General features: G+C 45.6%; 1 protein-coding gene across 5 annotated transcripts in view; it reads right to left on the bottom strand.

Moving 5' to 3' along the window:
- Window positions 1–24,669, bottom strand: part of LOC137371149 (CD99 antigen-like protein 2) — an 89,293-nt gene extending 64,624 nt beyond the window's left edge. For all 5 annotated transcript variants that reach the window (XR_010975187.1, XM_068033178.1, XM_068033179.1 and 2 more), the window contains exons 1-2: window positions 24,426–24,669; window positions 8,058–8,117 (exon numbers count right to left, since the gene is read on the bottom strand). Coding sequence is in view for 4 of the 5 variants with exons in the window: in XM_068033178.1 (XP_067889279.1) it covers window positions 8,058–8,117; window positions 24,426–24,486 (121 nt within the window). In the remaining variant the exon portion in view is untranslated. The remainder of the gene's footprint in view (window positions 1–8,057; window positions 8,118–24,425) is intronic.
- Window positions 24,670–24,902: the final 233 nt, after the last annotated feature.

The following is a 24,902-nucleotide window of genomic DNA, read 5'->3' as shown; positions in this document are numbered from 1 at the left end:
AGCTTTGGTGAGACTGTACCTGGAGCATTGTGTACAGTTTTGGTCTCCTTACCTAAGGAAGGATATACTTGCTATAGAGGGAGTGCAATGAAGGTTCGCCAGACTGATTACTGGGCTGGTGGGATTGCCCTATGAGGAGAGATTGAGGACAATGGGCCTATATTCTCTAGAGTTTAGAAGGATGAGAGGTGATCTCATTGAAGCATACATAATTCTTACAGGACTCGAAAGGGTAGATGCAGGAATAATCTTTCCTCTGGCTGCAGGGGGTGGAGGGGTCTAGAACCAGGGAATACAGTATCAGAATACGAGGTAGGCCACTTAGGACTGAGATGAGGAGGGATTTCTTCACTCAGTGGGCGATGAACCTGTGCACTCTCTCAGAATTGATTCTAATAATTAGCCCACCACAAAGATCAGACTGAACGTCCTATAATTATTTAGCCTATCCCTCGCAACCTTTTTAAACAATGGTACAATGTTCACAGACCTCCAATCCTCTGATACCTCGCTTGTATCTAGTGAGGATTTGAAGATGATCCTCAGAGCATCCGCTATTTCCTCCCTGGCTTCCTTTAACAACCTGGGATGCCATCCAGCTGGCCCCGGTGATTTATCCACTTTCAAGGATGTCGACCCTCGAGTACTTCCTCTCCTATTATGTTTACTCAATCTAATTCACACTCTTCCTCTTTAACTACAATGTCGACATTATCCCTCTCCTTTGGGAAGACAAAGTACTCATTAAAAACCCTGCGACATCTTCTGCATCCAGGCATAAGTTCCCTTGCACATCTCTGATAGGCCCTACCCTTTTCTTAGTTATCCTCCTGCGCTTAATGTACTGATAAAACATCTTCAGGTTTTCCTCGATGTTACCTGTGTCACGGTCCTATAGTTTTTTCGGAATATGCAGTTTGCCTTTAAGGCTTGCAAGTATTGCTTTAAGAGCCAGCAAGCCTCAGGAGTTACAGGAAAGTTCATTTTCATTGCCTTAGAAACAGCCATTCGGAGACTGTGATTTAAAGGATGCATTCTCGATACCATGGAAACAACCACTGGGAGTGAGCCTGATGCGGCACATTTGTTACAATTCAGTTTTGAACTGGGAGTTGAAGACAGTTTGTCCTAACTGAACACAGACAGAAGACACAGACAGCTGTGGTGTCAGCACTGAAAAAGAGCTCTCAATCATATAAACTGAAGGAAATTGGATTTTTGTCTGCTTAATTATTTTTCGCAATTCTAAAAAGTCAAGCCAAGGCAGAGATCTCCGGTAATTTAAATTGAAAAAAGAGAAGTTAGACTGTGAAAATCTTTTATCCCTCAAAAACTCTAAAGTCAGATTGATTCTGTTGAAAGTGTTTGCAAGTCGTTAATGGTTGCAATTTGCTGGACTTCGAACATCATTCTGTGAGGACTTCGAACAACATTGGACTGTAAATGTGCAAGGACTCTAATTTTTCTATTTTTAAATGTTCATAGCATTTAAGAATTTAGTTCTTTTAATTAAAGAGTTAATTTGTTGATTTAAAGACATCTGGTTTGGTTAGCCTCATTCGGGGTTAATAGATGGTAAAATCTGGTTGGGTCTTTCTTTAATTTGGAAAGTTTTAAATGATATGTTAGCCGATCTGTGGAACGACGGGATTGAATCAGCGGTAGCGGTGATAGTGCGAGCCAGGGGGCAGCCGGGAAGGTAAGTTTCACTATAAAGTACTTACCTCGTGATTCGGCGGACGTGGACACTGCTGGGTACGTGAACTTATATATTCGGGCAGTGGCTAAACTCGCAACACTACACGTGTAGTGTCTCCCACCCATCCTCCTCCTCTAACCAAAAAAAAAAGGACTCTTGTGTGGAGGGTTTGGTAAGGTAAGGTTTTCCTTTATTTGTTTTTATTCTCTGTTGTCAATTTAGAGCAGAGGGGATGGAAGCTAGGGCAGTTGCATGCTCCTCTTGCAGGATGTGGGAGGTAAGGGTCACCACTTGTGTCCCTGCTGACTTCACCTGTGAGAAGTGCACCCAACTCCAGCTCCTCACAGACCGCGTTAGGGAACTGGTGCTGGAGCTGGATGAACTTCGGATCATTCAGGAGGCTGAGGGGGTGATAGAGAGCAGTTATAGGGAAGTAGTGACACCTAAGTCACAGGATAAAGGTAGCTGGGTGACCGTCAGGGGAGGGAAAGGGAACAGGCGCACAGTGCAGGGATCCCCTGTGGCCGTTCCCCTCAATAATAAGTATACCGTTTTGGACACGGTTGTGGGGGACAACCTACCAGGGGAAAGCCACAGCGGCCAGGTCTCTGGCACTGAGCCTGGCTTTGTGGCTCAGAAGGGAAGGGGGGAGAATAGGAGAGCGATAGTGATAGGAGATTCAATGGTTAGAGGAACAGACAGGAGATTCTGTGGTCGCGAAGGAGACTCCCAGATGGTATGTTGCCTCCCGGGTGCCAGGGTCAGGGATGTCTCGGATCGAGTCTACAGGATTCTTAAGGGGGAGGGGGAGCATCCAGAAGTCGTGGTACATATCGGTACCAATGTCATAGCTAGGAAAAGGGATGAGGACCTGAAAAGCGAATATAGGGAGTTAGGTTGGAAGCTAAAAGGCAGGACGAGCAGAGTAGTAATCTCAGGATTGATACCGGTGCCACGTGCTAGTGAGGCTAGAAACAGAGAGCGAGTGGAGCTGAACACGTGGCTACAGAGCTGGTGTAGGAGGGAGGGCTTCAGTTATGTGGATCATTGGGATACCTTCTGGGGAAGGTGGAACCTGTACAAGAAGGACGGGTTGCATCTGAACTGGAGGGGCACCAATATCCTGGGCGGGAGGTTTGCTAGAGCTCTTCGGGAGGGTTTAAACTAGTTTGGCAGGGGGATGGGAACCGGAGCTACGGAACAGTGGATGGGGTAGCTGTTGAACAGGCAGATACAGAGTGCAGAGAGTCTGTGAGGAAGGTTAGACAGTTGACAGGGCAAAGTTGCAGCCAGTATGATGGGTTGAAGTGTGTCTATTTTAACGCAAGAAGTGTCAGGAATAAGGGTGATGAACTCACAGCATGGATCAGTACTTGGAGCTACAATGTTGTGGCCATTACGGAGACGTGGATATCACAAGGGCAGGAATGGATGTTGGATGTTCCGGGGTATAGATGTTTCAAAAGGAATAGGGAGGGAGGTAAAAGAGGTGGGGGAGTGGCATTGCTAATCAGGGATAGTATCACAGCTGCAGAAAGGGAGGTCGTCGAGGAGGGTTTGTCTACTGAGTCATTATGGGTGGAAGTCAGAAACAGGAAAGGAGCAGTCACTTTATTGGGAGTTTTCTATAGACCCCCCAATAGCAACAGAGACATGGAGGAACAGATTGGGAGGCAGATTTTGGGAAGATGCAGAAGTAACAGGGTTGTTGTCATGGGTGACTTCAACTTCCCTAATATTGATTGGAACCTCCTGAGTGCAAATAGTTTGGATGGAGCAGTTTTTGTCAGGTGTGTCCAGGAAGGTTTCCTGACTCAATATGTAGATAGGCCAACTAGAGGGGAAGCTATGTTGGATTTGGTGCTTGGCAACGAACCAGGCCAGGTGGCAGATCTCTCGGTGGGAGAGCATTTCAGTGATAGTGATCACAACTCCCTGACCTTTACTATTGTCATGGAGAGGCACAGGAGCAGACGGGATGGGAAAATATTTAGTTGGGGGAGGGGGAATTACAATGCTATTAGGCAGGAACTGGGGAGCATAAATTGGGAACTGATGTTCTCAGGGAAATGCACGACAGAAATGTGGAGGTTGTTTAGGGAGCACTTGCTGTGACTGCTGGATAGGTTTGTCCCGATGAGGCAAGGAAGGGATGGTAGGGTGAAGGAACCTTGGATGACAAGAGATGTGGAACAGCTAGTCAAGAGGAAGAAGGAAGCTTACTTAAGGTTGAGGAAGCAAGGATCAGACAGGGCTCTAGAGGGTTACAAGGTAGCCAGGAAGGAACTGAAGAATGGACTTAGGAGAGCTAGAAGGAGACATGAAAAAGTCTTGGCGGGTAGGATTAAGGAAAATCCCAAGGCGTTCTACACTTATGTGAGGAACAAGAGGATGGCCAGAGTGAGGGTAGGGCCGATCAGGGATAGTGGAGGGAACTTGTGCCTGGAGTCGGAGGAGGTAGGGGAGGTCCTAAATGAATACTTTGCTTCAGTATTCACTATTGAGAGGGACCTGGTCGTTTGTGAGGACAGCGTGAAACAGGCTGATATGCTCGAACAGGTTGATGTTAAGAGGGAGGATGTGCTGGAAATTTTGAAAGACATGAGGACAGATAAGTCCCCGGGGCCAGACGGGATATACCCAAGGATATTAAGGGAAGCGAGGGAAGAGATTGCCGCGCCTTTGGCGATGATCTTTGCGTCCTCACTATCCACTGGAGTAGTAGCAGATGATTGGAGGGTGGCAAATGTTATTCCCTTGTTCAAGAAAGGGAATAGGGATAACCCTGGGAATTATTGACCAGTCAGTCTTACGTCGGTAGTGGGCAAATTATTGGAGAGGATTCTGAGAGACAGGATTTATGATTATTTGGAAAAGCATAGTTTGATTAGGGACAGTCAGCATGGCTTTGTGAGGGGCAGGTAATGCCTCACAAGCCTTATTGAATTCTTTGAAGATGTGACAAAACACATTGATGAAGGAAGAGCAGTGGATGTGGTGTGTATGGATTTTAGCAAGACGTTTGATAAGGTTCCCCATGGTAGGCTCATTCAGAAAGTAAGGAGGCATGGGATACAGGGAATGTTGGCTGTCTGGATACAGAATTGGCTGGCCCATAGAAGACAGAGGGTGGTAGTAGATGGAAAATATTCAGCCTGGAGCTCGGTGACCAGTGGTGTTCCGCAGGGATCTGTTCTGGGACCTCTGCTCTTTGTGATTTTTATAAATGACTTGGATGAGGAAGTGGAAGGCTGGGTTAGCAAGTTTGCCGATGACACGAAGGTTGCTGGAGTTGTGGATAGTGTGGAAGGCTGTTGTAGGTTGCAACGGGACATTGACAGGATGAAGAGCTGGGCTGAGAAGTGGCAGATGGAGTTCAACCTGGAAAAGTGTGAAGTGATTCATTTTGGAAGGTCGAATTTGAATGCAGAATACAGGCTTAAAGACAGGATTCTTGGTAGTGTGGAGGAACAGAGGGATCTTGGGGTCCATGTCCATAGATCGCTCAAAGTTGCCACCCAAGCTGATAGGGTTGTTAAGAAGACGTATGGTGTGTTGGCTTTCATTAACAGGGGGATTGAGTTTAAGAGCTGCGAGGTTATGCTGCAGCTCTATAAAGCCCTGGTTAGACCACACTTGGAATATTGTTTTCAGTTCTGGTCACCTCATAGGAAGGATGTGGAAGCTTTAGAGAGGGTGCAGAGGAGATTTACCAGGATGCTGCCTGGACTGGAGGGCATGTCTTACGAAGAAAAGTTGAGGGTGCTAGGGCTTTTCTCATTGGAACGAAGAAGGAGGAGAGGTGACTTGATAGAGGGGTACAAGATGATGAGAGGCATAGATAGAGTGGATAGCCGGAGACTTTTTCCCAGGGCAGAAAGGGCCATCACCAGGGGGCATAATTTTAAGATGATTGGAGGAAGGTTTCTGGGAGATGTCAGAGGTAGGTTCTTTACACAGAGAGTGGTGGGTGCGTGGAATGCACTGCCAGCGGTGGTAGTAGAAGCAGATACATTAGGGACATTTAAGCGACTCTTGGATAGGTACATGGATGATAGTAGAATGAAGGGTATGTAGGTAGTTTGATCTTAAGTAGGTTAAAGGTTCGGCACAACATCGTGGGCCTAAGGGCCTGTACTGTGCTGTACTGTTCTATGTTCTATGAATTAACAGTGCGTTGGTCCCACCACAATCAGAATCGTATATTTTGATTTGGGGCTTTGACAGGAACGGTCGGTCGTAACACCTGCCAATATTTTTTCATGTCCTCTCTTTGCTTTCCTCAGTTCGTTTTTTAATTCATCCCTGCACTTTCTTTACTCCTCTAGGCTTTCTAAAGTATTAAGTTTTTTGTGACTGTCATAAGCTTTCTTTTTCTGCTTTAACTTACCATGTAAGCTTCTAGATAATCGGGGGCTCTAGATTTGGCAGTACCACCCTTTATCTTTGTGGGGACATGTCTACACTGTGCCCACAGCATCTCGCTTTTGAATGCCTCCCACTGGTTTGCCACTGATTTTGCTTCAAGTAGCTGTATCCAGTCCACTTTCGCCAAATCATCTCCCAGCTTTTCAAAATTTGCCTTCCCCCAATTCTATCTTTGTCCTTTTCCATAACAATGCTAAATCTAACTGTATTATGGTCACTTTCTCCAAAATCGTCACCCACTGCTAGTTCATCCACTTGCCCAGCTTCATTACCAAAGACTAAATCCAGAATTGCGCCACCTCTTGTTGAGCTTGTTACGTGCTGGCTAAAAAAATTCTCTTGATTACAGTTCAAGTTTCAATGCAATTTGTTTATACTATCCTAATGATATTATTTCGACATCAACACAATTTCCCTTTTTTTTTTATTTTAAATGCTGATTCATCTACCCAGCCACGTAAAATTGTCTTCCAGGGCTGCAGGGACTTAGATACAACAGTGCCCCTACTTGTTTCCTATGGGAAATCTGATCACTGGGCTTTTTTTGGAGGAAGGAGGGAGGAAACCAATGGACAGGTGTGAAGGAAGTCGGGCAGCACCTGAGACACTTTATACCCACCTGCTGAGAACCTTGCAGCCAAATTTACATCTATGAAGAGAAACAATATTCGCACAGTCTGGGTGGTATTTTATGCTCTCCCCTGTGGTGAGTTTGGAGGTGGGGAGGGCATTTAATCGGGAGGGCTGGTGGTGGGTGAACACCATCCAATTAAGTCCGTGGCGGGCCAAATGATGCCCTTAAGGGGCAATTAAAGCCCAATTAAGGGACTCTTCCCATTGCCACTGTATTAACCCAGTGGTGGGCAGGCCCTGTCGCCACATGGGGACACGACATGCAAACCTGTGCTTGGTTGCTTGTGGTCTCCCGGGGGTGGGCGGTTCCGTCATTCAAAGGCACTCAGTGCCTGATCGAGGGACCCGGTATCGAGAAGGCGGAGGTGGGGGGGGTGGGCAGGTGGTGGAGGGAAGAACCGGCAGGTGTCATTCCAGCACCAGCCACTAACTCCCCGGTGGTGCTGCTGAGCAAATGAGCTGCCAGCTTCTGATTGGCCAGCAGCTCTCACCAGGCAGGGCTTCCTGTCCCCAGGGTCCTGATCCTGGGAAAGGCCCATAGGTGGCCTATTCATTGCCTGATTGGGGAAGGCCTGCTCTATGATGAGCCAAAGGCCAAAACCCTCATCACCTCCAGTAAATTTCCCCATCTGTGGTTCATCAAGGAGGCTGTGAAAGAGCTCCACCACATGCTGTAAAATGACCCGTAATCAAACTTGCCCATAAGCACAGCATTGCCAGTGGTTGTGCACAACGGCCCTTAACATCTACAAATGAAGATCATACCAAAGTGCCACTGATGATATTAGTCAATTTGTAATGCATCGATGTATAAAGTAAGTAGCAATGCTTCACTTACTACACCCTGGATGACTGACAGTAACACGACAATTCTTCTCAATACTCCTGAAGAGCAGGATTTCTAAAGTCCGAGGGAGTCATGGATTGTACTGATGCGATATTGCATGTTCCTCTCTCAATATCATCACCTATCAGTCTCTGAATGTTGAATCGATTCGCGACCATTAGCACTGGATTATGCAATGCAGCTCTCAGAATGCCTTCAATTTAAGACAGTCTTCTACTAATATTTAACTAACAAAGGCAAGATTTAGGGTGACGAAAAATATTGAGAGTAAAAAATGGGTTGAGTGGTGGCATTCACTTCATTATGTACATGTTCAGCTGATATCATGCGAGCCATAGCTTCTTTGATGCCCTAGCAGCCACACTGAATCTTGCCTCTGTTGGTCAAATATTGGTGGAACTAGTAAATTATAACCAAACCCTACCAAAATCATTTTTCATTGATACATACCCCAGGGTTCAGTGGGATCCTCTTTCAAAGCGTCACTCAGATCAAACCCGTCATCATCCTCTGAAAGGCAAAATTTACAGTCACTTTAATTTACAACAATAACTTGCTTTTATGTAGCGCCTTTAATGGAGTAAAATGTCCCAAGGTGATTCACAAGACTAACCAGACAAAAATAAAACAAACTTTTGGGTACAACTGGGAGGTATTTCAAACTACTCAAGTTTTTAAGTTTTTTTTTATTGGAAACTGTACCAGCCACCCAGTGGGTTAATTGTGTCAAATATGCACATTTCTAACATAGTCAACTTTTGGGGTCCCAGTGCATATATCTATCCACAGTTCAAATTCTGTGGATATTAAGCTCCTTGAGTCACGTGAGTGCTTCCATCCAAATTCTACTGCTCCTAGAAGTGATGTGCGGGGGATAAATACTCGCACTCGGTTTGCAGTTGTAAAGATTAGATTTATTCCCTTGTCTCCAATCTAGAAGAATATCCCTGCATTCAGGACCTTGATTCAGTTGATTGCCAGCGCCTCACAAATGTCATCCCTAGTCCCACTTAGTACACTGGGATGTACTTGCTATCCAAATTGTGTTTCTTTTCACAGAATCACAGAATAATACAGTGCAGAAGAGGCCGTTCGGCCCATCGAGTCTGCACCGAAGCATTAAAGACACCTGACCTGTCTACCTAATCCCATTTGCCAGCACTTGGCCCATAGCCTTGAATGTTATGACGTGCCAAGTGCTCATCCAGGTACTTTTTAAAGGATGTGAGGCAACCCGCCTCTACCACCCTCCCAGGCAGTGCATTCCAGACCGTCACCACCCTCTGGGTAAAAAAGTTCTTCCTCAAATCCCCCTTAAACCTCCTGCCCCTCACCTTAAACTTGTGTCCCCTCGTAACTGACCCTTTAACTAAGGGGAACCGCTGCTCCCTATCCAACCTGTCCATGCCCCTCATAATCTTGTACACCTCGAACAAGTCACCCCACAGTCTTCTCTGCTCCAGCGAAAACAACCCAAGCCTATCCAACTTCTCTTCATAGCTTAAATGTTCCATCCCAGGCACCATCCTAGTGAATCGCCTCTGCACCCACTCCAGTGCAATCACATCCTTCCTATAATGTGGTGACCAGAAGTGCACACAGCTGTGGCCTTACCAAAGTTCTGTACAACTCCAACATGACCTCCCTGCTTTTGTAATCTATGCCTCGATTGATAAATGCAAGTGTCCCATATGCCTTTTTCACCACTCTATTAACCTGCCCTTCTGCCTTCAGAGATCTATGGACAAACACGCCAAGGTCCCTTTGTTCCTCAGAACTTCCCAGTGTCAGGCCATTCATTGAATACTTCCATGTCACATTACTCCTTCCAAAGTGTATCACCTCACACTTTTCAGCGTTAAATTCCATCTGCCACTTTTCTGCCCATTTGACCATCCTGTCTATATCTTCCTGTGACCCAAGACACTCAACCTCACTGTTAACCACTCGGCCAATCTTTGTGTCATCCGCGAACTTACTGTTCCTACCCCCCACATAGTCATCTATGTCATTTATATAAATGACAAACAATAGGGGACCCAGCGCAGATCCCTGTGGTACGCCACTGGACAGTGGCTTCCAGTCACTAAAACAGCCGTCTGTCATCATTCTCTGTCTCCTACAGCTAAGCCAATTTTGAATCCACCTTATCAAGTTACCCTGTATCCCATGTGCATTTGAGCCCTATAGTAAGATGGTAAGAAATAGGTGCAGGAGTAGACCACTCAGCCCCTTGAGCCTGCTCATCCATTCAATAAGATCATGGCTGATCTGACTGTGGCCTTAACACTACTTTCCTGTCAGCCCCTCACATAACCCTTGACTCCCTCATAGATCAGAAACCTGTCTAACTCAGCCTTAAGTATATTCAATGACCCAGCCTTCACTGTTCTCTGGGGAAGAGAATTCCAAAGATTAACCACCTGCTGAGAGATGAGATTCCTCCTCATCTCCGCCTTCCTCACCATCAGCAACATGACCAATTTTTTCTATCATCTGCAAACATCTTAATCATGCCATCAGTTTATTAATATCAAGCTCTCCATATGCGCCGACTGAGTACACAGAATCGGAAGGCACAAAAACATTACGATAGCTTTCCAGAATAACGCATGTGGAAACCATAACATATCATGACTCACATGAATCAGCCTGGGTACATTTTAGCTACTGCTCACGATACTAGGCGTAAGATTGATAGCGAACTACAAGGTGCAGCACAGTATCCCATTCTCTAGAAGAGAAGCAATGCGTAGTGTTGCTGGTAATATTGGCCGTCACTTGTCTATGTGTGACAGTAAGTAGTATGCGTGATCTATGCCAGAATGAACACAAGTGTCATTACGTCCGATTTCACTTCCTTTTCTGCAGACCACTTTTGCACAAACCAACGCTCATCTGCACAGAATCTACATTTGTGGTGTGCATCACAACAGAACACAGTTGTCACGCAATATCAGAAGTAGGCCATCTAGTCCATTCTGGCCACCGTGGCAGCTCGATCTTGTCAAATTAGATTTAACACACTTTCTCCATAGGCTGTAATCCCCTTACTCCCCAGATCCTTTTTAAACACTTCAACTCGTTCTGAACCTCTCGGGTCATGGGCAATCTATTCCATATTCTGACAACCTTTTAATCCTCTTAAATTTAATCTAAGATTCTTTTGCCATAGTGTTACTCCCTATCTACCTCCCAACTTCCCTCATTACTTTAAACAGTTCAATCAACAGGTCTTGCAGAGTTTCATACTGTTTGTTACATTGCACTGCACCAACCATTGCGTCAACCACTTACACAACCAATGACCTTTTGCAATTTGTTTAGGTCACCACGATTCATTCTGCCTTTTAGCTTCTTGTCTACAAATTTGAATACCTTCTCCATTCCCAAATCCAGGTTATTTTTGGGCACCAAACTTTGGGAAGGATGTCAAGGATTCAGGGTGTGTGCAGGAGGAGCTTTGTTAGAATGGTACCAGAGATGAAAGACTTCAGTTACATGGAGATAAGAGAAAAGGAGGCTGTTCTCCCTGAAGCAGAGACCATTAAAGGCAGATTTGATATAGGTGTTCACAACCATGAAGGATTTCAATAGTATTTTGTTAACCAGTTCATGGGATGTGAGCATTGCTGGCAAGACCAGCATTATATTGCCCACCTCTAGTCGCACTCAAGAAGGTGGTGGTGAGCCGCCTTCTTGAAACATTGCAGTCTGTGTGATGTAAGAACATCGACAGTGCTGTTAGGGAGGGAGTTTCAGGATTTTGATCCATTGATGATGAAGGAATGGCGAGATATGTCCAAGTCAGGATGGTGTGGGAGTTGGAAGGGCATATGGAGCTGGTAGCGTTCCATGCACCTACATAGGAACATAGGAAATAGGAGCAGTTGTAGACCATTCAGCCCCTTGAGCCTACTCCACCTTCCAACTAGGTCATGGCTGATCTTCTACCTCAATGCCATTTTCCCGCATTATCCCCATATCCCTTGATATCTTTAATATCTAGAAATCTATTGATCTCTGTCTTGAATATAATCAATGAAAGAGCCTCCACAGCCCTCTGGGGTACAACATTCCACAGATTCACTCTGAGTGAACAAATTCTTCCTCTTTTCAGTCCTAAATCGCCTACCTCTTATTCTGGGACTATGTCCCCTGGTTCGAGACCCCCAGCCATGGGTAACATCCTTCCTGCATCAAACTCGTCAGGCCCTGTAAGAATTTTTTATGCTTCAATGAGATCACCTCCGTTCTTCTAAACGCTAAAGAATACAAACAAACAAAGAACAAAGAACAGTACAGCACAGGAACAGGCCATTCGGCCCTCCAAACCTGCGCCGATCTTGATGCCTGCCGAAACTAACACCTTCTGCACTTCCGGGGCCCATATCCCTATATTCTTTTCCTATTCACATATTTGTCAAGATGTCTCTTAAACGTCGCTATCGTATCTGCTTCCACCACCTCCCCTGGCAGCAAGTTCCAGGCACTCACCACCCTCTGTGTAAAAAAACTTGCCTCGCACATCCCCTCTAAACTTTGCCCCTCGCACCTTAAACATATGTCCCCTAGTAACTGACTCTTCCACCCTGGGAAAAAGCTTCTGACTATCCACTCTTGTAAACCTCTATCATGTCGCCCCCCACCTCCGTCGTTCCAGTGAAAACAATCCGAGTTTATCCAACCTCTCCTCATAGCTAATGCCCTCCAGACCAGGCAACATCCTGGTAAACCTCCTCTGTACCCTCTCCAAAGCCTCCACGTCCTTCTGGTAGTGTGGCGACCAGAATTGCACGCAATATTCTAAGTGTGGCCTAACTAAGGTTCTGTACAGCTGCAACATGACTTGCCAATTTTTATACTCTATGCCACAACCGATGAAGGCAAGCATGCCGAATGCCTTCTTGACTACCTTATCCACCTACGTTGCCACTTTCAGCGACCTGTGGACCTGTATGCCCAGATCTCTCTGCCTGTCAATACTCCTAAGGGTTCTGCCATTTACTGTATACCTCCCACCTGCATTATACCTTCCAAAATGCATTACCTCACATTTGTCCGGATTAAACTCCATCTGCCACTTCTCCGCCCAAGTCTCCAACCGATCTATATCCTGCTGTATCCTCTGACAATCCTCATCACTATCCGCAACTCCACCAACCTTTGTGTCGTCCGCAAACTTACTAATCAGACCAGCTACATTTTCCTTCAAATCATTTATATATACTACAAACAGCAAAGGTCCCAGCACTGATCCCTGCGGAACACCACTAGTCACATCCCTCCATTCAGAAAAACACCCATCCCATCCACTGTTACCCTCTGTCTTCTGTGACCGAGCCAGTTCTGTATCCATCTTGCCAGTTCACCTCTGATCCCGTGTGACTTCACCTTTTACACCAGTCTGCCATGCGGGACCTTGTCAAAGGCTTTACTAAAGTCCATATAGACAACATCCACCGCCCTTCCCTCATCAATCATCTTCGTCACTTCCTCAAAAAACTCAATCAAATTAGTAAGACACGACCTCCCCTTCACAAAACCATCCTGTCTCTCGCTAATAAGTTCGTTGGTTTCCAAACAACGAGGCCCAGTCTCCTCAATCTCTCCTCATAGGACAATCCCGTCATCCCAAGAATCAGTCTGATGAACCTTGATTGCACTCCCTCTATGGCAAGTATATCCTTCCTTAGGTAAGGAGAGCAAAACTGTACAAAATATTCCAGGTGCAGTCTCACCAAGGCTCTACACAACTACAGCAAGATCTCTTTACTCTTGTACTCAAATCCTCTTGCAATACAGGCCAATATACCATTTGCCTCCATCTTACCTCCTAACCTTACCCTTCCAGGTGGTGAAGGTCACAGCTTTGGGAGGTACCAAGATGCCTTGGTGAGTTGCTGCGGTGCATCTTGGAGATGGCACACACTGCACCAACAGTGGAAGGAATGAATGCCTAAGGTGATGGATGGGGGTGCAAATCAAGCGGGCTGCTTTGTTCTGAATGCTGTCAAGCTTTGAGTCTTGCTGGAGCTTCACTCGCCCAGGCAAAAGGAGAGCATTCTATCCTGACTTGTGCCATGTAGTTGTTGGAAAGGCTTTGAGGAGTCAAGAGATGAGTCACTTGCCACAGAATTCCCAGCATCCGACCTACACTTGTAGCCACAGTATTTATGTAAATACTGTCTAAAAAGGAAGAAACCGTTTCCAGTGTCAGAAGGATCGGTAACCAGAGAAAGCAGGTTTTTTTTATTCATTCATGCGATGTAGGCGTCACTGGCCAGGCCAGCATTTATTGCCCATCCCCAATTGCCCTTGAGAAGGTGGTGGTGAGCTGCCTTCTTGAACCGCTGCAGTCCATGTGGGGTAGGTCCACCCACAGTGCTGTTAGGAAGGGAGTTCCAAGATTTTGACCCAGTGAGAGTGAAGGAACGGCGATATAGTTCCAAGTCAGGATGGTGTGTGACTTGGAGGGGAACTTGCAGGTGGTGGTGTTCCCATGCATTTGCTGCCCTTGTCCTTCTAGTTGGTAGAGGTCGCGGGTTTGGAAGGTGCTGTCTAAGGAGCCTTGGTGCATTGCTGCAGTGCATCTTGTAAATGGTACACACTGCTGCTACTGTGCATCGGTGGTGGAGGGAGTGAATGTTTGTAGATGGGGTGCCAATCAAGCGAGCTACTTTGTCCTGGATAGTGTCGAGCTTGAGTGTTGTTGGAGGTGCACCCATCCAGGCAAGTGGAGAGTATTCCATCACACTCTTGACTTGTGCCTTGTAGATGGTGGACAGGCTTTGGGGAGTCAGGAGGTGAGTTACTCGCCTCAGGATTCCTAGCCTCTGACCTGCTCTTGTAGCCACGGTATTTATGCCAGTTCAGTTATGCTACTCCAGTTCAGTTTCTGGTCAATGGTAGCCCCTAGGATGTTGATAGTGGGGGATTTAGTGATGGTAATGCCATTGACTGTCAAGGGGAGATGGTTAGATTCTCTCTTGTTGGAGATGATCATTGCCTGGCACTTGTGTGGCACGAATGTTACTTGCCACTTATCAGCCCAAGCCTGGATCTTGTCCAAGTCTTGCTGCAATTGACAAAAGAACAACAAGCAACATGAGAGGGGTAAAAACTTTACAGACCGAGTTATGACCTGGAATGCACTGTCTGAAATGGTGCTACAAGCAGATTGAATAATAACTTTCCAGAGGGAGTTGGATAAATATTTGAAGGGGAGAAAGTCAGCAGATCAATGGGGAAACCGCAGTGGAGTGGAACTAATTGTATAGCTCTTTTAAAGAGCTAGCAGTGGCTTGAGGGGCTGCACGACCTCCTTCTGTGCTGTACCAATCTATGATTCAATATACAGTAAAAGAAATTGGCACTCCCATAGTGACTCCTGGGGTTAGCATTTGTCACTGTCCCCTAATCTGAGAATGGCTCATCTATACTCTCCATTGTATAAATACATATTTCAGAAATGTTCATTTTTTTTTCATTACTCACTTTTTATGTACAAATAAACTTTTCACGATGTCACTTTGTGCAGTCAAATGATTAACCAAGCCAGATCACAGTTTGCTACATTTTAAATCGCACTAAGATACATTGCTGTCCACCCATCACGAGATAACTTCTTAATTAATTCTCTGCATGTGTGTGTTACTAGCAAGACTGGCATTTATTGCCCTTGAGAAGGCGGTGGTAGGACTTCCAAAACTGCTGCAGGCCCTGTGGTGAAGGTGCTGTTAGGTAGGGAATTCCAGGATTTTGACCCAGCGACGGTGGAGGAACGCCAATATATGTCTAAGTCAGAATGGTGCACGACCTGGAGGGGAAACTCAGGGGTGAAGGGTGGAACCACGCACCTCAAACCACGTCAACAGTTACCCTTTGTTTCCTGCCACTGAGCCAATTTTGTATCCACCTTGCTGCATTTCCCTGGATTCCATGGGATTTTATTTTTTTAAACCAGTCTGCCATGTGGCACCTTGTCAAAAGCCTTGCTAAAATCCATGTAGACCACATCAACTACACTACCCTCAACTATCTTCCTTGTTACCTCTTCAAAATATTCGATCAAGTTGGTCAAACAAGATTCCCTTAACAAATCCATGCTGACTATCCTTGATTAACCTGTGCCTTTCTAAGTGACAGTTTATCCTGTCCCTCAGAATAGATTCCAATAATTTGCCCACTACTGAGTTTAGACTGACTGGCTTGTAATTATTCGGTCTGTCCTTCGCTCCCTTTTTAAACAGAGGTACAACTTTTGCAATTCTCCAATCCTCCGGCACCACACCTGTATCCAGTGAGGACTGAAAAATGATGGTCAGACCCTGTGCTATTTCCTCTCTTGCTTCTTTTAACAGCTAAGAATACATTTCATCTGGCCCCAGTGGTTTATCTACTTTCAAGGATGCTAATCCCATTAATACTTCCTCTCTCCCTATGTTTATCACATCCAATACTTCACACTCTTCCTCCTTAACTACAATATCTACATCATCCCCCTCTTTTGTGAAGACAGACACAAAGTATTCATTAAGAACCATACCCACATCTTCCACTCCTAAACATAGGTTCCTTTTTGGTCCTTTATGGGCCCTACTCTCTCCTTTGTTACCTTCTTACTCTTAATGTATTGATAATCTTTGGGTTCACCTTGATTTTGCTTGCCAATATTCTTTCATGCCCTCTCTCTGCTTTTCTCATTTCCTTTTTGATTTCTATACTCCTCTTGGCTTTCTGTAATATTGAGTTCTCAGTATCGGACATAAGCTTTCCTTTTCTGCCTTATCTTACCCTGTAGGCTCCTTGACATCGACGGGGCTCTAGATTTGGCCGTCTCACCCTTTTTCTTTGTGGGAACATGATTACTCTGAACCCCTTGAATCTCCCCTTTGAATGCCTCCCACTGTTGACACTGATTTACCTTCAAGTAGCTGTTTCCAGCCCACTTTCGCTAAATCGCTCCTCAGTTTAGTAAAATCAGCCTTGCCCCAATTGAGAACTCGCACTCCTGTTCTATCTGTCCTTTTCCATAATTACGTTAAAACTGACTGAATTATGATCACTACCACCAAAATGCTCTCCCACTGCCACTCCTTCTGCCTGCCCATCTTCAGTTCCTAAATCTACTGCTGAAGAAAGTTTGTAGCTGTACGGAAAGAGCTAGCCATACATCCAGATCGCTAATACTGTTGAAAATTATACTGCCTATAAACAGAATGGAGCTGAGCATCGGACAGCCATGAAAGCAGCTGCTACTGGAACCAGCTGGAAACTCCCTTCATTCTGGAAAAAGAACTTGCATTTATATAGCGCCTTTCACAACTTCAGGACATCCCAAAGCACTTTACAGCCAATAAAACACTTTTGAAGTGTGGTTGCTTTAGTCAGGTTGGAAAAGTGGGCAGCCAATTTGTGCACAGCAAGCTCCGACAAACAGCAATGTGATAATGACCAGATCATCTGATTTTGTGATGTTGAATGAGGAACAAATATTGGCCAGGATACCGGGGAGAACGCCCCTGCTCTTCTTCAAAATAGCGCCATGGGATATTTTATATCCGTCAGAGAGGGCAAACAAGGCCTCTGTTTAACATCCCACCCAAAAGATGGCACCTTTGAAGTGTCAGCCTACATTTTGTGCTGAAGCCTCCAGAGTTAGACTTGGACTCACAACCTTCTGGCCCACAGGCTCAGAGTATAACCATTAAGACCCAGTTACCATCATATTACAGGTTTGTAACCTTTAGCTGCTCGGCTCTCGCTAGGTTTAAGCTGGCCTGTCCCTTTAAGGCTGCTAAGGTACACGCCAGGGATTAGTGATCTCAATGGGCACATCCTGAGGCTAAGTAGGGGCTATTTTCTTATTGCAGCTTCTGTAGATTGCCAGATGAATGGAAATCCCTGTCTCCTGCCCTGAGGGATAGGTTATCAAGGTCAGAAAACGGAAACAGCAGGAACTGTCTCTCTATTTTAAGTGCTTTTGATGAGACATCTGAAGTATACAGCATGACCAACACCAGCTATGAAATCATTTTCGAGTTGTAGTTTCATTAATTGCAGCTAAATAGAAAAAATGATAAATATTTATGACACTATATGAGATCTAATGTTTAAAACTTATAACCAATTTCTTTTTGCAATGCATTTTATGATGGAAGCACATTTACAATGATCAACAAAAGACTTGGAATACTAACACATCAGCATGTCCAGAAAAGAAAGTGCACCTGCACTCTCATTACCTGATGTAGGCTGCTAAGCTAATATTTGGGGAAGCAGTGGTGTTGTCATGTCACTGGACTAGTAACCTAGAGATCCATAGGACATGGGTTCAAATTCCACGGCAGATGGTGAAATTTGCATTCAATAAATCTGTAATTAAAAAAGCTAGACTAATGGTGACAATGAAATCATTGTCAATTGTTGTAAAAAAAACATCTGGTTCACTAATGTCCTTTAGGGAGGGAAATCTGCCGTCCTTACCTGGTCTGGCCGACACGTGACTCCAGACCCACAGCAATGTGGTTGACTCTTAAATGCCCTTTGAAATGGCCTAGCAAGCCACTCAGTTGTATCTAACGGCTACAAAATCAATAAGGAATGAAACCGGACAGACCACCCAGCATCGACCGAGGCACTGGAAACGACAAAGGCAAACCCAGCCCCGTCAACCCTGCAAAGTCCTCCTTACTAACATCTGGGGGCGTGTACCAAAATTGGGAGAGCTGTCCCACAAGGCTAGTCAAGCAACAGCCTGACATAGTCGTACTCACAGAATCATACCTTACAATGTCCCAGACACTGCCATCGCCATCCCCAGGTATGTCCTGTCCCACCGGCAGGACAGACCCAGCAGAGGGGGCAGCACAGTGGTATACTGTCAGAAGGGAGCTGCCTAGGGAGCCCTCAACATTGACTCTGGACCGCATGAAGTCACATGGCATCAAGTCAAACATGGGCAAGGAAACCTCCTGCTGATTACCACCTATTGCCCCCCCTCAGCTAATGAATTCGTGCTTCTCCATGTTGAACACAAAATGGAAGAAGCACTGAGGGTAGCAAGAGCTCAGAATATACTCTGGGTGGAGGTCTTCAATGTCCATCACCAAGAGTGGCTCAGCAGCACCACTACTGACCAAGCTGGCAGAGTCCTAAAGGACATAGCTACTAGACTGGGTCAGTGGCAGCTGGTGAGGAACCAAGAGAGAAAATCCTACTTGTCCTCGTCCTCACCAATCTACCTGTCACAGATGCATCTGTCCATGACAGTATTGGTAGGAGTGGCCATCACACAGTCCTTGTGGAGACAAAGTCCCGTCTTCACATTGAGGATACCCTCCATCGTATTGTGTGGCACTACCACTGTGCTAAATGGGAGAGATTTCAAACAGATCTAACAACTCAAAACTGGGAAAATTTGAGGTGCTGTGGGCCATCAGCAGCAGCAGAATTGTATTCAACCGCAATCTTTAACCTCATGGCCCGGCACAGCCCCACTCTACCATTACCAGCAAGCCGAGGGTTCAAAGAAGAGTGCAGGAGGGCATGCCAAGAGCAGCACCAGGCATACCTCAAAATGAGGTGTCAGCCTGGTGAAGCTACAACACAGGACTATTTGCATGCCAAAGAGCGGAAGCAGCATACGATAGACAAGGCTAAGCAGTTCCCACAACCAACGGATCAGATCTAAGTCCTACCGCATCCACTCTTGAATGGCGGTGGACAATGAACACAACAGGATGAAGAGGCTCCACAAATATCCCCATCCTCAACAATGGGGGAGCCCAGAACATCAGCGCAAAAGATACGGCTGTAGCATCTGCGACAATCTTCAGCCAGAGGTGCCGAGCGGATGATCCATTTTGGCCTCTTCCTGAGGTCCCCTGCATCAAGATTCCAGTCTCAGCCAATCCTATTCACTCCACATGATATCAAGAAATGGCTGAAGGCACTGGATACTGCAAAGGCTATGGGTCCTGACAATATTCCAGCAATAGTACTGAAGGTCTGTGCTCCAGTACTTGCCGCACCCCTAGCCAAGCTGTTTCAGTACATCTACAACACTGGCATCTACCTAGCAATGTGGAAAATTGCCCAGGTATGCCCTGTGCGCAAAAAGCTGGCCAAATCCAACCTGGCTAATTACTGCCCTATCAGTCTACTCTTGATTATCAGTAAAGTGATGGAAGGTGTCATCGACAGTGCTATCAAGAGGCACTTGCTCATCAACAACCTGCTCACTGACGCTCAGTTTGGGTTCCGCCAGGGCCACTCAGCTCCTGACCTCATTACAGCCTTGGTTCAAACATGGACAAAAGAGCTGAACTCAAGAGGTGAGGTGAGGTGAGAGGAACTGCCCTTGACATCAAGGCAGCATTTGACCGAGGATGGCATCAAGGAGCCCGAGCAAAACTGAAGTCAATGGGAATCAGGGGGAAAACCCTCCGCTGGTTGGAGTCATACCTAGCACAAAGGAGGATGGTTGTGGTTGTTGGACATCAATCATCTGAGCTCCAAGACATCACTGCAGGAGTTCCTCAGAGTAGTGTCCAAGGCCCAACCATCTTCAGCTGCTTCATCAATGACCTTCCCTCCATCATAAGGTCAGACATGGGAATGTTGGCTGATGTTTGCACAATGTTCAGCACCATTCGTGAATCCTCAGTTACTGAAGCAGCCCATGTCCAGATGCAGCAAGATCTGAATAACATCCAGACTTGGGCTGATGTGTGGCTACAATGTAATTTCCCACTAACGCGTCAGGCAATGGCCATCTCAATCGAAAGAAAATCTAACCATCTCCTCTTGATGTTCAATAGCATTACGTTCACTGAATTCCCCCACTATCAACACCCTGGGGGTTACCATTGGCCATAAACTGAACTGGACCAGCCACATAAATGCTGTGGCTACAAGAGCAGGTCAGAGGCTGGGAACCCTGTGGCGAGTTACTCACCTCATGTCTCCCCAGTGCTTGTCCATTACCAACAAGGCAGAAGTCAGGAGTGTGATGGAATACTATCCACTTGTCTGGATGGGTGTAGCTCCAACAGCACTCAAGAAGCTCGACACCATCCAGGACAAAGCAACCCGCTTGACTGGCACCTTCAACATTCACTCCCTCCACCACTGAGGCACAGTGGCAGCAGAGTGTACCATCCACAAGATGCACTGCAGTAACTCAACAAGGCTCCTTTGTCAGCACCTTCCAAACCCGCAACCTCCACCACCTAGAAGGACAAGGGCAGCAAATGCATGGGAACACGATCACCTGCAAGTTCCCCTCCAAGTCACACATCATCCTGACTTGGAACTATAATCGCTGTTCCTTCACTGTCGCGGGGTCAAAGTCCTGGAACTCCCTTCCTTACAGCACTGTGGGTGTACCTATACCCCAAGGACTGCAGCGGTTCAAGAAGGCAGCTCACCACCACCTTCTAATGGGCAATTAGGGATGGGCAATAAATGTGGGCCTAGGCAGCGACGCCCATATCCTACAAACAAATTTTAAAAAATTTCCAGTGCAGTTAACGGCGCAAGGTACGCATGTTGGAATGCCAATGCAGTAATGCAAGTACCTCATTGAGGCCCTGAACCACATAAAATCCCCTTAACTGCACACAAATGTCAGAGTTGAAAGCAGTGTGGGTGGGGGAACTGTCAAGTTGAGTTATAGGTAGAAACTAGAATGGAAAATAAATCTGATTCCAAATCAAAATTTGCATGTTTTTCTGTTGTGATTTCAGATATCAGAAGAACATTTCCACATTTCTTTCTGTTTCCACAAGTGAGAGAGAACTAAACCAATACTGGTTATAAATGGTAACATTTTGTCTAAAATGGATGTTCAATAATAAAAAGAATCATTCTGTAATTTTAGATACACATGCACACACAAAAAGTACTTGATGGTAGGTTTAAATGATAAGACATTGGTGGCATGATATTGCTCACAGCGCTATACAAACTACAAACTGAAAATAAAGGCTGGACTTTCCTTCTCAGATCAGGACCCCGACATCGGGATCAAATCCAAGTCCCGATCCAGCACCATGCCGGCAACAGTCAGCCGTCACGATATGTAGGATTGGCCAATTAATGGCCCGAGGCTCTCGAAGCTGGAGGGCCAATAGGTGACCCTCCAGCACTGAAGGAGTTGCAGCCTGCCATTGCAGGTAAGGGAGAGAGAGGCTCCCTCTCAGCACTTTTTACAAAACTGAAGAAATGGCCACGGCTGCCAGACCACCACCGTGAAGGGGGAACCCCTCCACAGGGCAGCCGGTGCCCGTAGCTGTGGCCAGGTAGGTATGCCAGCTGTGGGATGGGGGCCCCAAAGTGATCCTGGAGCGCGTGTGCCCTGGTCTGCCACTATAGGCCGCCTTCAGGTAGGTATCTGCCATGCTCTCAATGCCACGGGGGACCCCGCAGGTCGGCTGCTGGAAAATTCCTGTCGGCCTCTGATCAATGGCCGTAATTGGCCTCCTAACTGATTTAAGAAATTAGAGAAATAGCAGACCACTAAAAAAGGACTAGTAATTTCTGCTCAAAGATAGTTGTGTTTCTCAGTAATAATAAATAGAGCATAGCAGGAGGCCATTGTGTCCATACCAACTCTTTGAAAGAGATATCAAATGAATCACTACTCTTTCCCCATAGCCCTGTAAAATGTATGATTAATTCAAGCACTTATAAAAGACCAGGTATAAATGGTGATGTTTCTGTTACAATTTTGAGGGTAAAATTAATTTAGAAGCAGCTTTGTACATTTAACAAACCTTCTCTTCATATCATCAGCACTGGGACAAGTATAAATCTCAGTGAATTAGGAAATTATACACTAAAAAGAGCACAGGGAAAACCTTAAAAAAATAGCAAATGCTGTACATACATAGCAGGTTTTCCAGCAGGTTCTCCAAGAGGAAAGAATTAGGATAAAATGTAAAATATTACAAGTGCTGGAAATCTGGAAACCCATAACAGATCAATCAGTGTCCATGGAGCAGTCAGTTGACATAGTTTCATATCCTTCACCAGAACTGAGAAATAGGTTAATATTGAAGGTATATGATCGTCTGCAGCCCACCTCTCTCTACCAGGCACACAGCAGCCTCCAGCAGTTTCTCTGCCGCCACCTGTAGATTCACTTCTGGTGTACCCCATATGTCAACCCTTTGTCCCTCCTCTTCAGCATCAAAATATTACCACTTGTCGACACCATCTGAGAGCATCGGATGAGCTTGTGTATACAGCTTGACTTAACGGTAACACACTTACCTCCTAAATAATAAGGATTCAAGCCCCACTCTGGACTTGATCATTAGTACAGTACTGAGGGAGTGCTGCTTTGCCAGAGGTGCTGTCTTTTAGATGAGACTTTAACCTGCAGCTCCATCTGCCGGTTCAAGTAGATGTAAAAGATCCTGTGATACTATTCCAAGAACAACAGGATATTTTCACAGTGCCCTGGCCAACAGTTCTCTCTATATTAACATCACTATAAAGACCAACTATTTATTGTCTTATTGTTTTGGTGGAACTTCACTGTGTAAAAGTTACAGCTGCACATGCCTACATTCCAACAACGACTACACTTCAAAAGAACCTAATTGGCTACAAAAAGCTTTGGGACCTTCTGAAATTCTGAAAGGCATTATATAAATGTAAGTTCCTTCTTTACCTCTCCTTCCTGCCCCCGATTCGCTGTCAAGCTTTGAAATAGTCCACTATTTTACTATTTCAAAGCTTGACCTCAAAAACTGTCCCTGCCCACAATCTTCAACGCATCAGAAACAATGCAGCCAGTGTCCTCACACCCACTACCATCCTCTCTTGAGCTCCACTGACTCATGATTCAGCACGTTTTTTTTTTCCATAATTCTCATCCTGGCTTTCATATCTCGCCATGGCCTTGCCATGCCCTACTTTAAGTGATCTCCTCCTCCAAGCACACAACCCAACACGCATCCTGCTATCCTCAATCAGCGCGACAGCTTCCAGACTCAACATCAAGATCAACAATATCCCATCATAACACTGCTTCCACTTTTAGGTGGTGCTGGTGATGGTTCTGCTGTTGCCATTTATATCCTCCAGTCCCACTGCTTCTTTCTTTACTTGTCCCATTACCATCTCATTTGCCTTGCACCATCATTCATTTAGTCATTTTAATCTTTCCTGCCTTCCACCCTATCACAGACCTTCCCTTTTCATTTCCTCCTCCCCGCCCCTCCTATTTCCCTAACTCTGTACTTGCTTAAAACCTATTACATCTCTAGCTTTTGCCAGTTCTGAAAAAAGGTCATCCAACTGAAATATTAACTCTTTTTCCCCTCTCCATCGGTGCTGCCAAGTATTCCAACATGTTCTGTTTCCAGATCAATGGCCACTTGTTCAACCACTAAACACCCTGCATTTCAACTTTCCTCTTCCACTTTGGGATCAACTCTTTTGTCCTCCCTAAATTACCTTACAGGTGAGAAACACCTCAGAGACTGACAGCACTGGAGGAGGCCATTCGGCCCGTCGTGGCTGTGCCGGCAAATGTACCAGTTAACAGAGGACCTGGACAAGGCTCTCGAGGCCAAACATTAACGCCTTTTTACAGTTGTTGAAGTTACTGTCCAGTTCCGGAATCCTTTCCCTTTCCACCTTGGATTTGTCAGCACTGACACCTTAAGGTTTTGGGGAAGTCCTGAAAATGAAACTTTTCCTCGGCACTGAATCAGCTAGAAAAGACTTGTAAAACAACTTTAGAAGCAATGCATGTACTTACAGGACTGGGAAGAGGAAACTGAAATAGAATAAAGGCCTTACCGTTCGTTCTGACCAGAACAAATGCCAGGCAGACAAAGATAAAACTTCTCAAAAGCAGCATTTTGCAAAAAAAAATTAAACACCAAAACGCAAAGTAGCAACTTTTTTTCTGCGAAAGACGCGACGTGCAAGTACTTCCGCCAAAATAACAAACTTTAATAACTTTTTGCGAATCCAGCGAAGCAGAGTCCGGTTAATTTCTGAAACATTTGCTCAGACGATGATTCACCAGGCAGCTGTCAATCTATCTGACTGACAGCTCTGTTCTCCAATTAGAAACCCCGTTTCACCAATTGGCAGCTGCCCTTGAAGTTTTGCGAAATGCCGCCCAGTTAAAGTTGACAGTAAGAGGAATCTCCTGTTTGGAATTGTTTTGCTGTTAAGGCAACTAAATTCACAGCCAGACCCCACCCTCGTGAGGTGGAGTTCCTAATGCTGTTGAAATCTGCTGAGACCAGAATCTGTGATTGCAGAAAA

Source organism: Heterodontus francisci, chromosome 6, assembly GCF_036365525.1.
Source record: "Heterodontus francisci isolate sHetFra1 chromosome 6, sHetFra1.hap1, whole genome shotgun sequence".
NCBI classification, from domain to species: domain Eukaryota; kingdom Metazoa; phylum Chordata; class Chondrichthyes; order Heterodontiformes; family Heterodontidae; genus Heterodontus; species Heterodontus francisci.
Note: the sequence above shows the minus strand (reverse complement) of the source record. Positions and strands in the feature narration are given on the sequence as shown.